Source organism: Episyrphus balteatus, chromosome 1, assembly GCF_945859705.1.
Source record: "Episyrphus balteatus chromosome 1, idEpiBalt1.1, whole genome shotgun sequence".
NCBI lineage: Eukaryota > Metazoa > Arthropoda > Insecta > Diptera > Syrphidae > Episyrphus > Episyrphus balteatus.
The window spans coordinates 61703111-61721675 of NC_079134.1; the positions used below are offsets into that span (position 1 = coordinate 61703111).

The window sequence follows — 18565 nt, forward strand, 5'->3', positions numbered from 1 at the left end:
ATTTGGCCAAAAAAATTTTAAAATTGACCAAGGATTTAAGAAATAGATGGTTTGTCATGCTAACTTTATACGATATGAGGTCAAAAGCAGTTTTTAATTTTTTTTGAAAAAACCAAAAGCGCGGCAATTTTTTTGAGTTTGCAGTTTTTATATTAACCCAATGCGGCAATTAGTTGGCCAAAATAATTTTAAAATTGACCAAGGATTTAAGAAATAGATGGTTTGTCATGCTAACTTTATACGATATGAGGTCAAAAACAGTTTTTAATTTTTTTTGAAAATCCAAAAGCGCGGCAATTTTTTTGAGCTTGCAGTTTTTATATTAACCCAATGCGGCAATTAATTGGCCAAACAAATTTTTAAATTAACCAAGGATTTAAGAAATAGATGGTTTGTCATGTATAGTTAGCATGACAAACCATCTATTTCTTAAATCCTTGGTCAATTTTAAAATTATTTTGGCCAATTAATTGCCGCATTGGGTTAATATAAAAACTGCAAACTCAAAAAAATTGCCGCGCTTTTTGTTTAAAAAAAAAAAAATTAAAACTGTTTTTGGCCTCATATCGTATAACTATACGATATGAGGCCAAAAACAGTTTTAATTTTTTTTTTTTAAACAAAAAGCGCGGCAATTTTTTTGAGTTTGCAGTTTTTATATTAACCCAATGCGGCAATTAATTGGCCAAAATAATTTTAAAATTGACCAAGGATTTAAGAAATAGATGGTTTGTCATGCTAACTTTATACGATATGAGGTCAAAAACAGTTTTTAGTTTTTTTTGAAAAAACCAAAAGCGCGGCAATTTTTTTGAGTTTGCAGTTTTTATATTTACAGAATGCGGCAATTAATTGGGTACAAAAATTTTAAAATTGACCAAGGATTTAAGAAATAGATGGTTTGTCATGCTAACTCTATACGATATGAGGTCAAAAACAGTTTTTAATTTTTTTTTGAAAAAACCAAAAGCGCGGCAATTTTTTTGAGTTTGCAGTTTTTATATTAACCCAATGCGGCAATTAATTGTTAAATATTGGTCTTTAATAATATATACGTTTACAATAATTATTTACTTTGATATATATACTGTACTAAATTTATGTATTGTGTTTCTGATAATTATGTTTTATTAATTTTGTAATTAATATTTTTTCATTCAATCAAATACTTTTGCTTAATAAACATTGTTCCTGTTTGTATTATAAATATTCTTTTTATCAAGAACATTCTTCTTTTGGGAACCTGCATAATATTTCACAGGTTATGGGCCCAGGACCAAGAGTTCCATTGAAATAAAATTATAGCGATTATTTCCAATAGAAGAATTTTAGTGCAAGAATTTTCAATTATTTGAATTCGATTTGAAAATTTGCATACTATTGAAATGGCTGGCAATGTTCCCACGTATAGTTCCTCAAGGCTGGAATTACTTTCAAAATAAAATTATGATACGTGGAGCATGCAAGCTGAAGCACTCCTTACAAAAAATGATTTGTGGGAATATGTCTCGGGGGCATCTGTAAAGCCAACTGAACCTCCTGCTGCAGTTCAAGAATGGTGTAAACAAGATCGAAAGGCCAGAGCTGACCTGATTTTGTCCATTCATCCATTGGAACTCAAGCAGATTCGTGGATGCGAAACATCACGAAGTGTATGGCTCAAGTTAGAGTCAATTTACGCTTCAAAAGGTCCTGCTAGGAAAGCATCGCTGTTGAAACAGTTAATGCTTCAAAAGCTAGACGATAGCGGTGATGTGAGGGAGCATATGGCAAATTTTTTCGATGCGGTGGATAAGCTTGAAAGCTAGAAAGTAACCATAAATGGTGATTTATTGTCAATAATGCTTTTGTATAGCCTTCCGTCTTCTTTCGAAAATTTCCGGTGTGCGATCGAATCTCGCGATGATGTTCCTTCTGCTGAAGCATTGAAAGTCAAAATTATTGAAGAATGCGAAGCAAGAAAGCAATCAACTGAGGGTACAGTTATTGCAATGTCAGCAAAGAATTCAAGAGGTTCGTTTAAGACTCAACATAGGTCTGGAGAATTATCGCAGAAACCTCTCGATAAAAAGGTAAAATGTTCTAAATGTGGTATTACAGGTCACAAGGCGAATGTGTGTCAAACTAAGAAGTCTGAATTCCCCAAAAAGAAGTCAAAGCAATATGCGCATAATACAGATGATTCGTTTACTGTAAATTATCTTACGAATGCTCACGAAAGTAATATGTGCTATGCAAAGACGAATAGGGAATGGATTCTTGACAGTGGTTGCACATCTCATTTGTGCGGTGATGAAGTTCTTTTTCAATCCTTACATGAGTCACCTAAGGTAAAGCTGAACCTTGCTAGCAATGCAACAGCCGAAGTCAAAGGCAGAGGTATTGTGCATATAACTGTGGCTAGCGATAGAGGTCCTCGCTTGATTGAGTTCAAGGACACTTTATTTGTCCCGGAGTTGCGAACAAATTTAATTTCAGTAGCAAGACTTACTAATAAGGGACATGAAGTAAAGTTTGGTAAGGAATTAGCTATTGTTCAAGCAAAAGACGGTACAATTTCTATGATTGCCGATAGAAGAGGTGATCTTTACATAGTAAGAGAACAGCTCAATTGCGCAAAAGTGGTTGTCCGACCTGATTGCTCCGAACTGTTGAAGTGGCATGAAAGGTAGGGTCTTTTGAACAGCAAAGACATTTTAAAGCTGATTCAAATCGGTGGAATTCCTGCTATTAATACGAAAAACCATGAAAAACTTGAGTGCGATGTGTGCTTTAAAGGAAAGATGGTGGCAACACCATTTCCAAAATCTCGAGAATCTTGCGAAGAGATTTTAAAAGTAATCCATTCTGATGTTGTTGGTCCATTTCGAAAGGAATCAATCTGTGGTGCAAAATATTTTGTCACATTTATCGATGAAAATACTAGATGGTGCGAGGTTTACTTTCTGAAACAAAAAAGTGGCGTTTTTGATGCATTCAAAATGTATCAAAATTATGTTGAAAGGCAAACTGGTGCAAAAATAAAATATCTACAATCAGATAATGGTGGTGAGTATTGTAATGCTAATTTTGATCGATATTTTTCAGATAAAGGCATTAAGAGAAGGTTGACGATTCCTCATACTCCACAACAAAATGGTTTAGCCGAGAGGATGAACCGAACCCTCATGGACATGGCTAGATGCTTGATGATACAGTCTGGTCTGAGTGCTGGATTTTGGTCCGAAGCAGTAGCAACAGCAACTCATATCCGAAATCGTTGTCCTACTAGTGGTCTTAATGGTGAAATTCCTTTTGCTAAGTGGAATAAAGAGATTCCTCGATTAAAATATCTGAAGACATTTGGTTCGAAGGTGCACATTTTGAACAAAAATCCAGGCAAGGATAAGCTAGCGGCAAGATCTGTTGAAGGAATTTTTGTTGGGTATCCGCGAGAAAGTAAAGGATATCGCGTATGGGTACCGAGTAAACGTCAAATTGTGCATAGTCGTGATCTGAAATTCGTTGAAGAGAAATCACAAGAACTTCCGAATGATTGTCCTGCTGAAGTAGATGAGTTGTTCATTTTGTGGCAAAATGGAAAGCCCGAACGAAGCCAAGTTGAGGCAGAGCAGAGTCAATTGATAGATGAAGCTATTTCTGAAGAAAAACCTGAATCAAACGTACAAAATTCACGTACCGATCTTAAAAGAGCTCCTGCAAGGCCACGTTTACTTCGCACTGGAAGCAGAGGGCGTCCAAGAAAACTTTTTCAAACAACAGAATCGAAGGAAGAAAACGAAGAAGAAAACCTTCAAATACTAGCTGAAACAGAAAGTAAAATTGAAGAGTTCGCTGGTGTTGTTGAGATCAGTGTCGCTGATGCTATGAGCAGTGACGAAAGCGTGGAATGGAAGGATGCCATGGAATCCGAAGTGATGAGTTGGCTCAAAAATGATACCATGGAAATAGTTGAGGTCAACAAGAAAAGTGATGTTGTTGGGTGCCGTTGGGTTTTGACCAACAAACATAACTCTGATGGTCAGGTCGAAAGACGAAAAGCTCGACTCGTAGCGAAAGGATATAGTCAGAAGCATGGAGTTAACTATCATCAAACATTTGCTCCAGTTGCAAGACTAGAAACTTTAGGTTTGCTATTGGCTCTTGCTGTACAGTTTGACCTAAAAGTATGGCAATTTGATGTTGTGACGGCATATTTAAATGCAACATTAAAAAAGGAAGTGACGATGAGAGTACCTGAAATGTTGCATGAGATATTGCAAAGAATTATTTCTAAACAAGGGGAAAAATCGAACTTTGGAGAGCAAGCGAAGAAGATGCTGAACCGTTTTCAAAATGGAGGCAATGCTTGTAGGTTGAAAAAGGCTATTTATGGACTTAAACAGGCTGGTCGTCAATGGTATCTCAAACTCACAGAAAAGTTACTGAGTTTTTGATTGAAGCCTACAGTCAATGAGCCGTGTCTTTTTCAAGATGATTCTGAGGGCGAAAGAATCTTCGTACTAATATATGTTGACGACATATTAGTTGCTTCGAAAGATGCCAAAAGATCATCGCAACTTAAGAAATTTTTGGAAGAAGATTTCGAAATTATGGAGAAGTGCAATCCAGTTGCGACACCTTCCGAAAAGAATGTAAGTTTTGACAATCCACCAGTTAATGATTCACAGGAAACATTTCCGTATCGAGAGCTTATTGGTGCCTTGATGGATCTTTCTGTGGCGACAAGGCCAGATATTGCAAATACTGTCTCAAGATTGGGACAATTTACTTGCAATTCAAATAAATGTCATTGGTTAGCAGCGAAACGTGTGCTAAGGTATCTGGCTGGAAGTGCAAGTCTTGGGCTTGTATATACAAAAAAGAAAGAAGCCTTATGTGGATACACTGATGCTGATTGGGGAAATTGTGTCATAGATCGTCGATCGTATACTGGGTATGTGTTCTTACTCAGTGGTGCAGCAATTTCTTGGAAATCAACAAAACAAAGAACTGTTGCCCTTTCCACTACAGAGGCTGAATATGTAAGTTTATCTGAAGCTTCAAAGGAAGCAATTTACTTGAGAAGTATATTGCTGGAGCTTGGATTTTTGGACTTTGCTAAAACTAAAATTTTTGTTGATAATCGTGGTGCACTGTGTTTGGCAAATGATCATGTTTTTCATGCACGCACTAAGCATATCGACATCAAACATCACTTTGTTCGAGAATCTGTTGTTGCTGGGATGTTTGTGTTGCAACATATACCAACTGATCAGATGACTGCAGATATTCTTACCAAGCCGTTGAGTCGTGAAGTTCACTCGAAATGTACTGAAGCACTTGGATTAAGAAAACTAAATTAATTTCATTATTGTTAACTATTGTATTGAGAGGGCGTGTTAAATATTGGTCTTTAACAATATATACGTTTACAATAATTATTTACATTGATATATTTACTGTACTAAATTTATGTATTGTGTTTCTGATAATTATGTGTTATTAATTTTGTAATTAATATTTTTTCATTCAATCAAATACTTTTGCTTAATAAACATTGTTCCTGTTTGTATTATAAATATTCTTTTTATTAAGAACATTCTTCTTTTGGGAACCTGCATAATATTTAATTAATTGGCCAAAATAATTTTAAAATTGACCAAGGATTTAAGAAATAGATGGTTTGTCATGCTAACTTTATACGATATGAGGTCAAAAACTGTTTTTAATTTTTTTTTTGAAAAAACCAAAAGCGCGGCAATTTTTTGAGTTTGCAGTTTTTATATTAACAGAATGCGGCAATTAATCGGGTACAAAAATTTTAAAATTGACCAAGGATTTAAGAAATAGATGGTTTGTCATGCTAACTTTATACGATATGAGGTCAAAAACAGTTTTTAATTTTTTTTTGAAAAAACCAAAAGCGCGGCAATTTTTTTGAGTTTAGAGTTTTTATATTGACCCAATGCGGCAATTAATTGGCCAAAAAAATTTTAAAATTGACCAAGGATTTAAGAAATAGATGGTTTGTCATGCTAACTTTATACGATATGAGGCCAAAAACAGTTTAATTTTTTTTTTTTTTTGAAAAAAAACCAAAAGCGTACCAATTTTTTTGAGTTTGCAGTTTTTATATTAACCCAATGCGGCAATTAATTGGCCAAAAAAATTTCAAAATTGACCAAGGATTTAAGAAATAGATGGTTTGTCATGCTAACTTTATACGATATGGGGTCAAAAACAGTTTTTAGTTTTTTTTTTTGAAAAATTAACAAAAAGCGCGGCAATTTTTTTGAGTTTGCAGTTTTTATATTAACCCAATGCGGCAATTAATTGGCCAAAAAAATTTCAAAATTGACCAAGGATTTAAGAAATAGATGGTTTGTCATGCTAACTTTATACGATATGAGGTCAAAAACTGTTTTTAATTTTTTTTTTGTAAAAACCAAAAGCGCGGCAATTTTTTTGAGTGCGGCAATTAATTGGCAATTTTTTTAGCTTGCTGTTTTTATATTAACCCAATGCGGCAATTAATTGGAAAAAAAAATTTTAAAATTGACCAAGGTTTTAAGAAATAGATGGTTTGTCATGCTAACTTTATACGATATGAGGCCAAAAACAGTTTTATTTTTTTTTTTTTGAAAAAACCAAAAGCGCGGCAATTTTTTTGAGTTTGCAGTTTTTATATTAACCCAATGCAGCAATTATTTGGCCAAAAAAAATTTAAAATTGATCAAGGATTTAAGAAATAGATGGTTTGTCATGCTAACTTTATACGATATGAGGCCAAAAACAGTTTTAATTTTTTTTTGAAAAAACAAAAAGCGAGGCAATTTTTTTGAGCTTGCAGTTTTTATATTTACCCAATGCGGCAATTAATTAGCCAAAAAAATTTTAAAATTGACCAAGGATTTAAGAAATAGATGGTTTGTCATGCTAACTTTATACGATATGAGGCCAAAAACAGTTTTAATATTTTTTTGAAAAAACCAAAAGCGCGGCAATTTTTTTGAGCTTGCAGTTTTTATAATAACCCAATGCGGCTATTAATTGGCCAAAAATATTTTAAAATTGACCAAGGATTTAAGAAATAGATGGTTTGTCATGCTAACTTAATACGATATGAGGTCAAAAACAGTTTTTAATTTTTTTTGAAAAAACCAAAAGCGCGGCAATTTTTTTGAGCTTGCAGTTTTTATATTAACCCAATGCGGCAATTAATTGGCCAAAAAAGTTTTAAAATTTACCAAGGATTTAAGAAATAGATGGTTTGTCATGCTAACTCTATACGAAATGAGGCCAAAAACAGTTTTTAATTTTTTTTTTTTTTGAAAAAACCAAAAGCGCGGCAATTTTTTTGAGCTTAGAGTTTTTATATTGACCCAATGCGGCAATTAATTGGCCAAAAAAATTTTAAAATTGACCAAGGATTTAAGAAATAGATGGTTTGTCATGCTAACTTTATACGATATGAGGCCAAAAACAGTTTAATTTTTTTTTTTTTTTGAAAAAAAACCAAAAGCGTACCAATTTTTTTGAGTTTGCAGTTTTTATATTAACCCAATGCGGCAATTAATTGGCCAAAAAAATTTCAAAATTGACCAAGGATTTAAGAAATAGATGGTTTGTCATGCTAACTTTATACGATATGGGGTCAAAAACAGTTTTTAGTTTTTTTTTTGAAAAATTAACAAAAAGCGCGGCAATTTTTTTGAGTTTGCAGTTTTTATATTAACCCAATGCGGCAATTAATTGGCCAAAAAAATTTCAAAATTGACCAAGGATTTAAGAAATAGATGGTTTGTCATGCTAACTTTATACGATATGAGGTCAAAAACTGTTTTTAATTTTTTTTTTGTAAAAACCAAAAGCGCGGCAATTTTTTTGAGTGCGGCAATTAATTGGCAATTTTTTTAGCTTGCTGTTTTTATATTAACCCAATGCGGCAATTAATTGGACAAAAAAATTTTAAAATTGACCAAGGATTTAAGAAATAGATGGTTTGTCATGCTAACTTTATACGATATGAGGCCAAAAACAGTTTTATTTTTTTTTTTTGAAAAAACCAAAAGCGCGGCAATTTTTTTGAGTTTGCAGTTTTTATATTAACCCAATGCAGCAATTATTTGGCCAAAAAAATTTTAAAATTGATCAAGGATTTAAGAAATAGATGGTTTGTCATGCTAACTTTATACGATATGAGGCCAAAAACAGTTTTAATTTTTTTTTGAAAAAACAAAAAGCGCGGCAATTTTTTTCAGCTTGCAGTTTTTATATTTACCCAATGCGGCAATTAATTAGATAAAAAAATTTTAAAATTGACCAAGGATTTAAGAAATAGATGGTTTGTCATGCTAACTCTATACGATATGAGGCCAAAAACAGTTTTAATATTTTTTTGAAAAAACCAAAAGCGCGGCAATTTTTTTGAGCTTGCAGTTTTTATAATAACCCAATGCGGCTATTAATTGGCCAAAAATATTTTAAAATTGACCAAGGATTTAAGAAATAGATGGTTTGTCATGCTAACTTTATACGATATGAGGCCAAAAACAGTTTTAATATTTTTTTGAAAAAACCAAAAGCGCGGCAATTTTTTTGAGCTTGCAGTTTTTATAATAACCCAATGCGGCTATTAATTGGCCAAAAAAATTTCAAAATTGACCAAGGATTTAAGAAATAGATGGTTTGTCATGCTAACGTTATACGATATGAGGCCAAAAACAGTTTTTAATTTTTTTTTTTTTGAAAAAACCAAAAGCGTACCAATTTTTTTGAGTTTGCAGTTTTTATATTAACCCAATGCGGCAGTTAATTGGCCAAAAAAATTTCAAAATTGACCAAGGATTTAAGAAATAGATGGTTTGTCATGCTAACTTTATACGATATGGGGTCAAAAACAGTTTTTAGTTTTTTTTTTTTGAAAAATTAACAAAAAGCGCGGCAATTTTTTTGAGTTTGCAGTTTTTATATTAACCCAATGCGGCAATTATTTGGCCAAACAAATTTTAAAATTGACCAAGGATTAAGAAATAGATGGTTTTTCATGCTAACTGTATACGATATGAGGTCAAAAACAGTTTTTAATTTTTTTTTGAAAAAACCAAAAGCGCGGCAATTTTTTTGAGTTTAGAGTTTTTATATTGACCCAATGCGGCAATTAATTGGCCAAAAAAATTTTAAAATTGACCAAGGATTTAAGAAATAGATGGTTTGTCATGCTAACTTTATACGATATGAGGCCAAAAACAGTTTAATTTTTTTTTTTTTTTGAAAAAAAACCAAAAGCGTACCAATTTTTTTGAGTTTGCAGTTTTTATATTAACCCAATGCGGCAATTAATTGGCCAAAAAAATTTCAAAATTGACCAAGGATTTAAGAAATAGATGGTTTGTCATGCTAACTTTATACGATATGGGGTCAAAAACAGTTTTTAGTTTTTTTTTTTGAAAAATTAACAAAAAGCGCGGCAATTTTTTTGAGTTTGCAGTTTTTATATTAACCCAATGCGGCAATTAATTGGCCAAAAAAATTTCAAAATTGACCAAGGATTTAAGAAATAGATGGTTTGTCATGCTAACTTTATACGATATGAGGTCAAAAACTGTTTTTAATTTTTTTTTTGTAAAAACCAAAAGCGCGGCAATTTTTTTGAGTGCGGCAATTAATTGGCAATTTTTTTAGCTTGCTGTTTTTATATTAACCCAATGCGGCAATTAATTGGACAAAAAAATTTTAAAATTGACCAAGGTTTTAAGAAATAGATGGTTTGTCATGCTAACTTTATACGATATGAGGCCAAAAACAGTTTTATTTTTTTTTTTTTTGAAAAAACCAAAAGCGCGGCAATTTTTTTGAGTTTGCAGTTTTTATATTAACCCAATGCAGCAATTATTTGGCCAAAAAAATAACCCAATGCGGCTATTAATTGGCCAAAAATATTTTAAAATTGACCAAGGATTTAAGAAATAGATGGTTTGTCATGCTAACTTTATACGATATGAGGCCAAAAACAGTTTTAATATTTTTTTGAAAAAACCAAAAGCGCGGCAATTTTTTTGAGCTTGCAGTTTTTATAATAACCCAATGCGGCTATTAATTGGCAAAAAAAAATTTAAAATTGACCAAGGATTTAAGAAATAGATGGTTTGTCATGCTAACTTTATACGATATGAGGCCAAAAACAGTTTAATTTTTTTTTTTTTTTTGAAAAAAAACCAAAAGCGTACCAATTTTTTTGAGTTTGCAGTTTTTATATTAACCCAATGCGGCAGTTAATTGGCCAAAAAAATTTCAAAATTGACCAAGGATTTAAGAAATAGATGGTTTGTCATGCTAACTTTATACGATATGGGGTCAAAAACAGTTTTTAGTTTTTTTTTTTTGAAAAATTAACAAAAAGCGCGGCAATTTTTTTGAGTTTGCAGTTTTTATATTAACCCAATGCGGCAATTAATTAGCCAAACAAAATTTTAAAATTGACCAAGGATTTAAGAAATAGATGGTTTGTCATGCTAACTTTATACGATATGAGGTCATAAACAGTTTTTAATTTTTTTTTGAAAAAACCAAAAGCGCGGCAATTTTTTTGAGTTTAGAGTTTTTATATTGACCCAATGCGGCAATTAATTGGCCAAAAAAATTTTAAAATTGACCAAGGATTTAAGAAATAGATGGTTTGTCATGCTAACTTTATACGATATGAGGCCAAAAACAGTTTAATTTTTTTTTTTTTGAAAAAACCAAAAGCGCGGCAATTTTTTTGAGCTTAGAGTTTTTATATTAAATTATATATATATTTAAATTATTTTGGCAATTAATTGGCCAAAATAATTTTAAAATTGACCAAGGATTTAAGAAATAGATGGTTTGTCATGCTAACTTTATACGATATGAGGCCAAAAACAGTTATAATTTTTTTTTTGAAAAAACCAAAAGCGCGGCAAATTTTTTGAGTTTTAAGTTTTTATATTAACCCAATGCGGCAATTAATTGGCCAAACCAATTTTTAAATTGACCGAGGATTTAAGAAATATGCAGATGGTTTGTCATGCTAACTTTATACGATATGAGGCCAAAAACAGTTTTAATTTTTTTATGAAAAAACCAAAAGCGCAGCAATTTTTTTGAGCTTGCAGCTTTTATATTAACCCAATACCGCAATTCATTGACAAAAAAAATTTTAAAATTGATCAAGGATTTAAGAAATAGATGGTTTGTCATGCTAACTTTATACGATATGGGGTCAAAAACAGTTTTTAGTTTTTTTTTTGAAAAAAACCAAAAGCGCGGCAATTTTTTTGAGTTTGCAGTTTTTATATTAACCCAATGCGGCAATTAATTGGACAAAAAAATTTTAAAATTGACCAAGGTTTTAAGAAATAGATGGTTTGTCATGCTAACTTTATACGATATGAGGCCAAAAACAGTTTTATTTTTTTTTTTTGAGTGCGGCAATTAATTGGCAATTTTTTTAGCTTGCTGTTTTTATATTAACCCAATGCGGCAATTAATTGGACAAAAAAATTTTAAAATTGACCAAGGTTTTAAGAAATAGATGGTTTGTCATGCTAACTTTATACGATATGAGGCCAAAAACAGTTTTATTTTTTTTTTTTTTGAAAAAACCAAAAGCGCGGCAATTTTTTTGAGTTTGCAGTTTTTATATTAACCCAATGCAGCAATTATTTGGCCAAAAAAATTTTAAAATTGATCAAGGATTTAAGAAATAGATGGTTTGTCATGCTAACTTTATACGATATGAGGTCAAAAACAGTTTTTAATTTTTTTTTGAAAAAACCAAAAGCGCGGCAATTTTTTTGAGTTTAGAGTTTTTATATTGACCCAATGCGGCAATTAATTGGCCAAAAAAATTTTAAAATTGACCAAGGATTTAAGAAATAGATGGTTTGTCATGCTAACTTTATACGATATGAGGCCAAAAACAGTTTAATTTTTTTTTTTTTTGAAAAAAAACCAAAAGCGTACCAATTTTTTTGAGTTTGCAGTTTTTATATTAACCCAATGCGGCAATTAATTGGCCAAAAAAATTTTAAAATTGACCAAGGATTTAAGAAATAGATGGTTTGTCATGCTAACTTTATACGATATGAGGCCAAAAACAGTTTAATTTTTTTTTTTTTTGAAAAAAAACCAAAAGCGTACCAATTTTTTTGAGTTTGCAGTTTTTATATTAACCCAATGCGGCAATTAATTGGCCAAAAAAATTTCAAAATTGACCAAGGATTTAAGAAATAGATGGTTTGTCATGCTAACTTTATACGATATGGGGTCAAAAACAGTTTTTAGTTTTTTTTTTGAAAAATTAACAAAAAGCGCGGCAATTTTTTTGAGTTTGCAGTTTTTATATTAACCCAATGCGGCAATTAATTGGCCAAAAAAATTTCAAAATTGACCAAGGATTTAAGAAATAGATGGTTTGTCATGCTAACTTTATACGATATGAGGTCAAAAACTGTTTTTAATTTTTTTTTTGTAAAAACCAAAAGCGCGGCAATTTTTTTGAGTGCGGCAATTAATTGGCAATTTTTTTAGCTTGCTGTTTTTATATTAACCCAATGCGGCAATTAATTGGACAAAAAAATTTTAAAATTGACCAAGGTTTTAAGAAATAGATGGTTTGTCATGCTAACTTTATACGATATGAGGCCAAAAACAGTTTTATTTTTTTTTTTTGAAAAAACCAAAAGCGCGGCAATTTTTTTGAGTTTGCAGTTTTTATATTAACCCAATGCAGCAATTATTTGGCCAAAAAAATTTTAAAATTGATCAAGGATTTAAGAAATAGATGGTTTGTCATGCTAACTTTATACGATATGAGGCCAAAAACAGTTTTAATTTTTTTTTGAAAAAACAAAAAGCGCGGCAATTTTTTTCAGCTTGCAGTTTTTATATTTACCCAATGCGGCAATTAATTAGATAAAAAAATTTTAAAATTGACCAAGGATTTAAGAAATAGATGGTTTGTCATGCTAACTCTATACGATATGAGGCCAAAAACAGTTTTAATATTTTTTTGAAAAAACCAAAAGCGCGGCAATTTTTTTGAGCTTGCAGTTTTTATAATAACCCAATGCGGCTATTAATTGGCCAAAAATATTTTAAAATTGACCAAGGATTTAAGAAATAGATGGTTTGTCATGCTAACTTTATACGATATGAGGCCAAAAACAGTTTTAATATTTTTTTGAAAAAACCAAAAGCGCGGCAATTTTTTTGAGCTTGCAGTTTTTATAATAACCCAATGCGGCTATTAATTGGCCAAAAAAATTTCAAAATTGACCAAGGATTTAAGAAATAGATGGTTTGTCATGCTAACGTTATACGATATGAGGCCAAAAACAGTTTTTAATTTTTTTTTTTTTGAAAAAACCAAAAGCGTACCAATTTTTTTGAGTTTGCAGTTTTTATATTAACCCAATGCGGCAGTTAATTGGCCAAAAAAATTTCAAAATTGACCAAGGATTTAAGAAATAGATGGTTTGTCATGCTAACTTTATACGATATGGGGTCAAAAACAGTTTTTAGTTTTTTTTTTTTGAAAAATTAACAAAAAGCGCGGCAATTTTTTTGAGTTTGCAGTTTTTATATTAACCCAATGCGGCAATTAATTGGCCAAACAAAATTTTAAAATTGACCAAGGATTTAAGAAATAGATGGTTTGTCATGCTAACTTTATACGATATGAGGTCAAAAACAGTTTTTAATTTTTTTTTGAAAAAACCAAAAGCGCGGCAATTTTTTTGAGCTTGCAGTTTTTATAATAACCCAATGCGGCTATTAATTGGCCAAAAAAATTTCAAAATTGACCAAGGATTTAAGAAATAGATGGTTTGTCATGCTAACGTTATACGATATGAGGCCAAAAACAGTTTTTAATTTTTTTTTTTTTGAAAAAACCAAAAGCGTACCAATTTTTTTGAGTTTGCAGTTTTTATATTAACCCAATGCGGCAGTTAATTGGCCAAAAAAATTTCAAAATTGACCAAGGATTTAAGAAATAGATGGTTTGTCATGCTAACTTTATACGATATGGGGTCAAAAACAGTTTTTAGTTTTTTTTTTTTGAAAAATTAACAAAAAGCGCGGCAATTTTTTTGAGTTTGCAGTTTTTATATTAACCCAATGCGGCAATTAATTGGCCAAAAAAATTTCAAAATTGACCAAGGATTTAAGAAATAGATGGTTTGTCATGCTAACGTTATACGATATGAGGCCAAAAACAGTTTTTAATTTTTTTTTTTTTGAAAAAACCAAAAGCGTACCAATTTTTTTGAGTTTGCAGTTTTTATATTAACCCAATGCGGCAGTTAATTGGCCAAAAAAATTTCAAAATTGACCAAGGATTTAAGAAATAGATGGTTTGTCATGCTAACTTTATACGATATGGGGTCAAAAACAGTTTTTAGTTTTTTTTTTTTGAAAAATTAACAAAAAGCGCGGCAATTTTTTTGAGTTTGCAGTTTTTATATTAACCCAATGCGGCAATTAATTGGCCAAAAAAATTTTAAAATTGACCAAGGATTTAAGAAATAGATGGTTTGTCATGCTAACTTTATACGATATGAGGCCAAAAACAGTTTAATTTTTTTTTTTTTTTGAAAAAAAACCAAAAGCGTACCAATTTTTTTGAGTTTGCAGTTTTTATATTAACCCAATGCGGCAATTAATTGGCCAAAAAAATTTCAAAATTGACCAAGGATTTAAGAAATAGATGGTTTGTCATGCTAACTTTATACGATATGGGGTCAAAAACAGTTTTTAGTTTTTTTTTTTGAAAAATTAACAAAAAGCGCGGCAATTTTTTTGAGTTTGCAGTTTTTATATTAACCCAATGCGGCAATTAATTGGCCAAAAAAATTTCAAAATTGACCAAGGATTTAAGAAATAGATGGTTTGTCATGCTAACTTTATACGATATGAGGTCAAAAACTGTTTTTAATTTTTTTTTTGTAAAAACCAAAAGCGCGGCAATTTTTTTGAGTGCGGCAATTAATTGGCAATTTTTTTAGCTTGCTGTTTTTATATTAACCCAATGCGGCAATTAATTGGACAAAAAAATTTTAAAATTGACCAAGGTTTTAAGAAATAGATGGTTTGTCATGCTAACTTTATACGATATGAGGCCAAAAACAGTTTTATTTTTTTTTTTTTTGAAAAAACCAAAAGCGCGGCAATTTTTTTGAGTTTGCAGTTTTTATATTAACCCAATGCAGCAATTATTTGGCCAAAAAAATTTTAAAATTGATCAAGGATTTAAGAAATAGATGGTTTGTCTTGCTAACTTTATACGATATGAGGCCAAAAACAGTTTTAATTTTTTTTTGAAAAAACAAAAAGCGCGGCAATTTTTTTGAGCTTGCAGTTTTTATATTTACCCAATGCGGCAATTAATTAGCCAAAAAAATTTTAAAATTGACCAAGGATTTAAGAAATAGATGGTTTGTCATGCTAACTTTATACGATATGGGGTCAAAAACAGTTTTTAGTTTTTTTTTTTGAAAAATTAACAAAAAGCGCGGCAATTTTTTTGAGCTTGCAGTTTTTATAATAACCCAATGCGGCTATTAATTGGCCAAAAATATTTTAAAATTGACCAAGGATTTAAGAAATAGATGGTTTGTCATGCTAACTTTATACGATATGAGGCCAAAAACAGTTTTAATATTTTTTTGAAAAAACCAAAAGCGCGGCAATTTTTTTGAGCTTGCAGTTTTTATAATAACCCAATGCGGCTATTAATTGGCCAAAAAAATTTTAAAATTGACCAAGGATTTAAGAAATAGATGGTTTGTCATGCTAACTTTATACGATATGAGGCCAAAAACAGTTTAATTTTTTTTTTTTTTTTGAAAAAAAACCAAAAGCGTACCAATTTTTTTGAGTTTGCAGTTTTTATATTAACCCAATGCGGCAGTTAATTGGCCAAAAAAATTTCAAAATTGACCAAGGATTTAAGAAATAGATGGTTTGTCATGCTAACTTTATACGATATGGGGTCAAAAACAGTTTTTAGTTTTTTTTTTTGAAAAATTAACAAAAAGCGCGGCAATTTTTTTGAGTTTGCAGTTTTTATATTAACCCAATGCGGCAATTAATTAGCCAAACAAAATTTTAAAATTGACCAAGGATTTAAGAAATAGATGGTTTGTCATGCTAACTTTATACGATATGAGGTCATAAACAGTTTTTAATTTTTTTTTGAAAAAACCAAAAGCGCGGCAATTTTTTTGAGTTTAGAGTTTTTATATTGACCCAATGCGGCAATTAATTGGCCAAAAAAATTTTAAAATTGACCAAGGATTTAAGAAATAGATGGTTTGTCATGCTAACTTTATACGATATGAGGCCAAAAACAGTTATAATTTTTTTTTTGAAAAAACCAAAAGCGCGGCAAATTTTTTGAGTTTTAAGTTTTTATATTAACCCAATGCGGCAATTAATTGGCCAAACCAATTTTTAAATTGACCGAGGATTTAAGAAATATGCAGATGGTTTGTCATGCTAACTTTATACGATATGAGGCCAAAAACAGTTTTAATTTTTTTATGAAAAAACCAAAAGCGCAGCAATTTTTTTGAGCTTGCAGCTTTTATATTAACCCAATACCGCAATTCATTGACAAAAAAAATTTTAAAATTGATCAAGGATTTAAGAAATAGATGGTTTGTCATGCTAACTTTATACGATATGGGGTCAAAAACAGTTTTTAGTTTTTTTTTTGAAAAAAACCAAAAGCGCGGCAATTTTTTTGAGTTTGCAGTTTTTATATTAACCCAATGCGGCAATTAATTGGCCAAAAAATTTTTAATTGACCAAGGATTTAAGAAATAGATGGTTTGTCATGCTAACTTTTAACGATGTGAGGCCAAAAACAATTTTATTTTTTTTTTTTGAAACAAACCAAAAGCGTGGCAATTTTTTTGAGTTTGCAGTTTTTATATTAACCCAATGCGGCAATTATTTTGCCAAAAAAAATTTAAAATTGATCAAGGATTTAAGAAATAGATGGTTTGTCATGCTAACTTAATACGATATCTGGTCAAAAACAGTTTTTAGTTTTTTTTTTTGAAAAAAACCAAAAGCGCGGCAATTTTTTTGAGTTTGCAGTTTTTATATTAACCCAATGCGGCAATTAATTGGCCAAAAAAATTTTTAATTGAACAAGGATTTAAGAAATAGATGGTTTGTCATGCTAACTTTATACGATATACGGCCAAAAACAATTTTATTTTTTTTTTTTGAAAAAACCAAAAGCGTGGCAATATTTTTGAGTTTGCAGTTTTTATATTAACCCAATGCGGCAATTATTTGGCCAAAAAAATTTTAAAATTGATCAAGGATTTAAGAAATAGATGGTTTGTCATGCTAACTTTATACGATATACGGCCAAAAACAATTTTATTTTTTTTTTGAAAAAACCAAAAGCGTGGCAATATTTTTGAGTTTGCAGTTTTTATATTAACCCAATGCGGCAATTATTTGGCCAAAAAAAATTTTAAAATTGATCAAGGATTTAAGAAATAGATGGTTTGTCATGCTAACTTTATACTATATGAGGTCAAAAACAGTTTTTAATTTTTTTTTGAAAAAACCAAAAGTGTGGCAATTTTTTTGAGCTTGGAGTTTTTACATTAACAGAATAAGGCAATTAATTGGCCAAAAAAATTTTAAAATTGACCAAGGATTTAAGAAATAGATGGTTTGTCATGCTAACTTTATACGATATGAGGTCAAAAACAGTTTTTATTTTTTTTTGAAAAAACCAAAAGCGCGGCAATTTTTTTGAGCTTGCAGTTTTTATATTAACCCAATGCGGCAATTATTTGGCCAAACAAATTTTAAAATTGACCAAGGATTTAAGAAATAGATGGTTTTTCATGCTAACTGTATACGATATGAGGTCAAAAACAGTTTTAATTTTTTTTTGAAAAAACCAAAAGCGCGGCAGTTTTTGTTGAGTTTGCAGTTTTTATATTAACAGAATGCGGCAATTAATTGGCCAAAAAATTTTTAAAATTGACCAAGGATTTAAGAAATAGATGGTTTGTCATGCTAACTTTATACGATATGAGGTCAAGAACACATTTAATTTTTTTTTTTTGAAAAAACCAACAGCGCGGCAATTTTTTTGAGTTTGCAGTTTTTATATTAACCCAATGCGGCAATTAATTGGCCAAAAAAATTTTAAAATTGACCAAGGATTTAAGAAATAGATGGTTTGTCATGCTAACTTTATACGATATGAGGCCAAAAACAGTTTTATTTTTTTTTTTTTTTGAAAAAACCAAAAGCGCGGCAATTTTTTTGAGTTTGCAGTTTTTATATTAACCCAATGCAGCAATTAATTGGCCAAAAAAATTTTAAAATTGACCAAAGATAGATGGTTTGTCATGCTAACTTTATACGATAACAGGCCAAAAACAGTTTTAATTTTTTTTTGAAAAAACAAAAAGCGCGGCAATTTTTTTGAGCTTGCAGTTTTTATATTTACCCAATGCGGCAATTAATTAGCCAAACAAATTTTAAAATTGACCAAGGATTTAAGAAATAGATGGTTTGT

At 30.6% G+C, this 18565-nt stretch overlaps 1 protein-coding gene across 1 annotated transcript; it reads left to right on the forward strand.

Annotated features, from left to right (window-relative positions):
- Window positions 1-4592: 4592 nt before the first annotated feature.
- Window positions 4593-5345, forward strand: LOC129905217 (uncharacterized). Its single transcript, XM_055980648.1, has one exon. The coding sequence runs from the start codon at window positions 4593-4595 to the stop codon at window positions 5343-5345; it is 753 nt and encodes a 250-aa protein (XP_055836623.1).
- The last annotated feature ends 13220 nt before the right edge of the window (window positions 5346-18565 follow it).

Bases quoted from the DNA above. Each gene is read 5' to 3' on its own strand.
- LOC129905217 (XM_055980648.1), top strand. From the start codon at position 4,593: ATGGAGAAGTGCAATCCAGTTGCGACACCTTCCGAAAAGAATGTAAGT.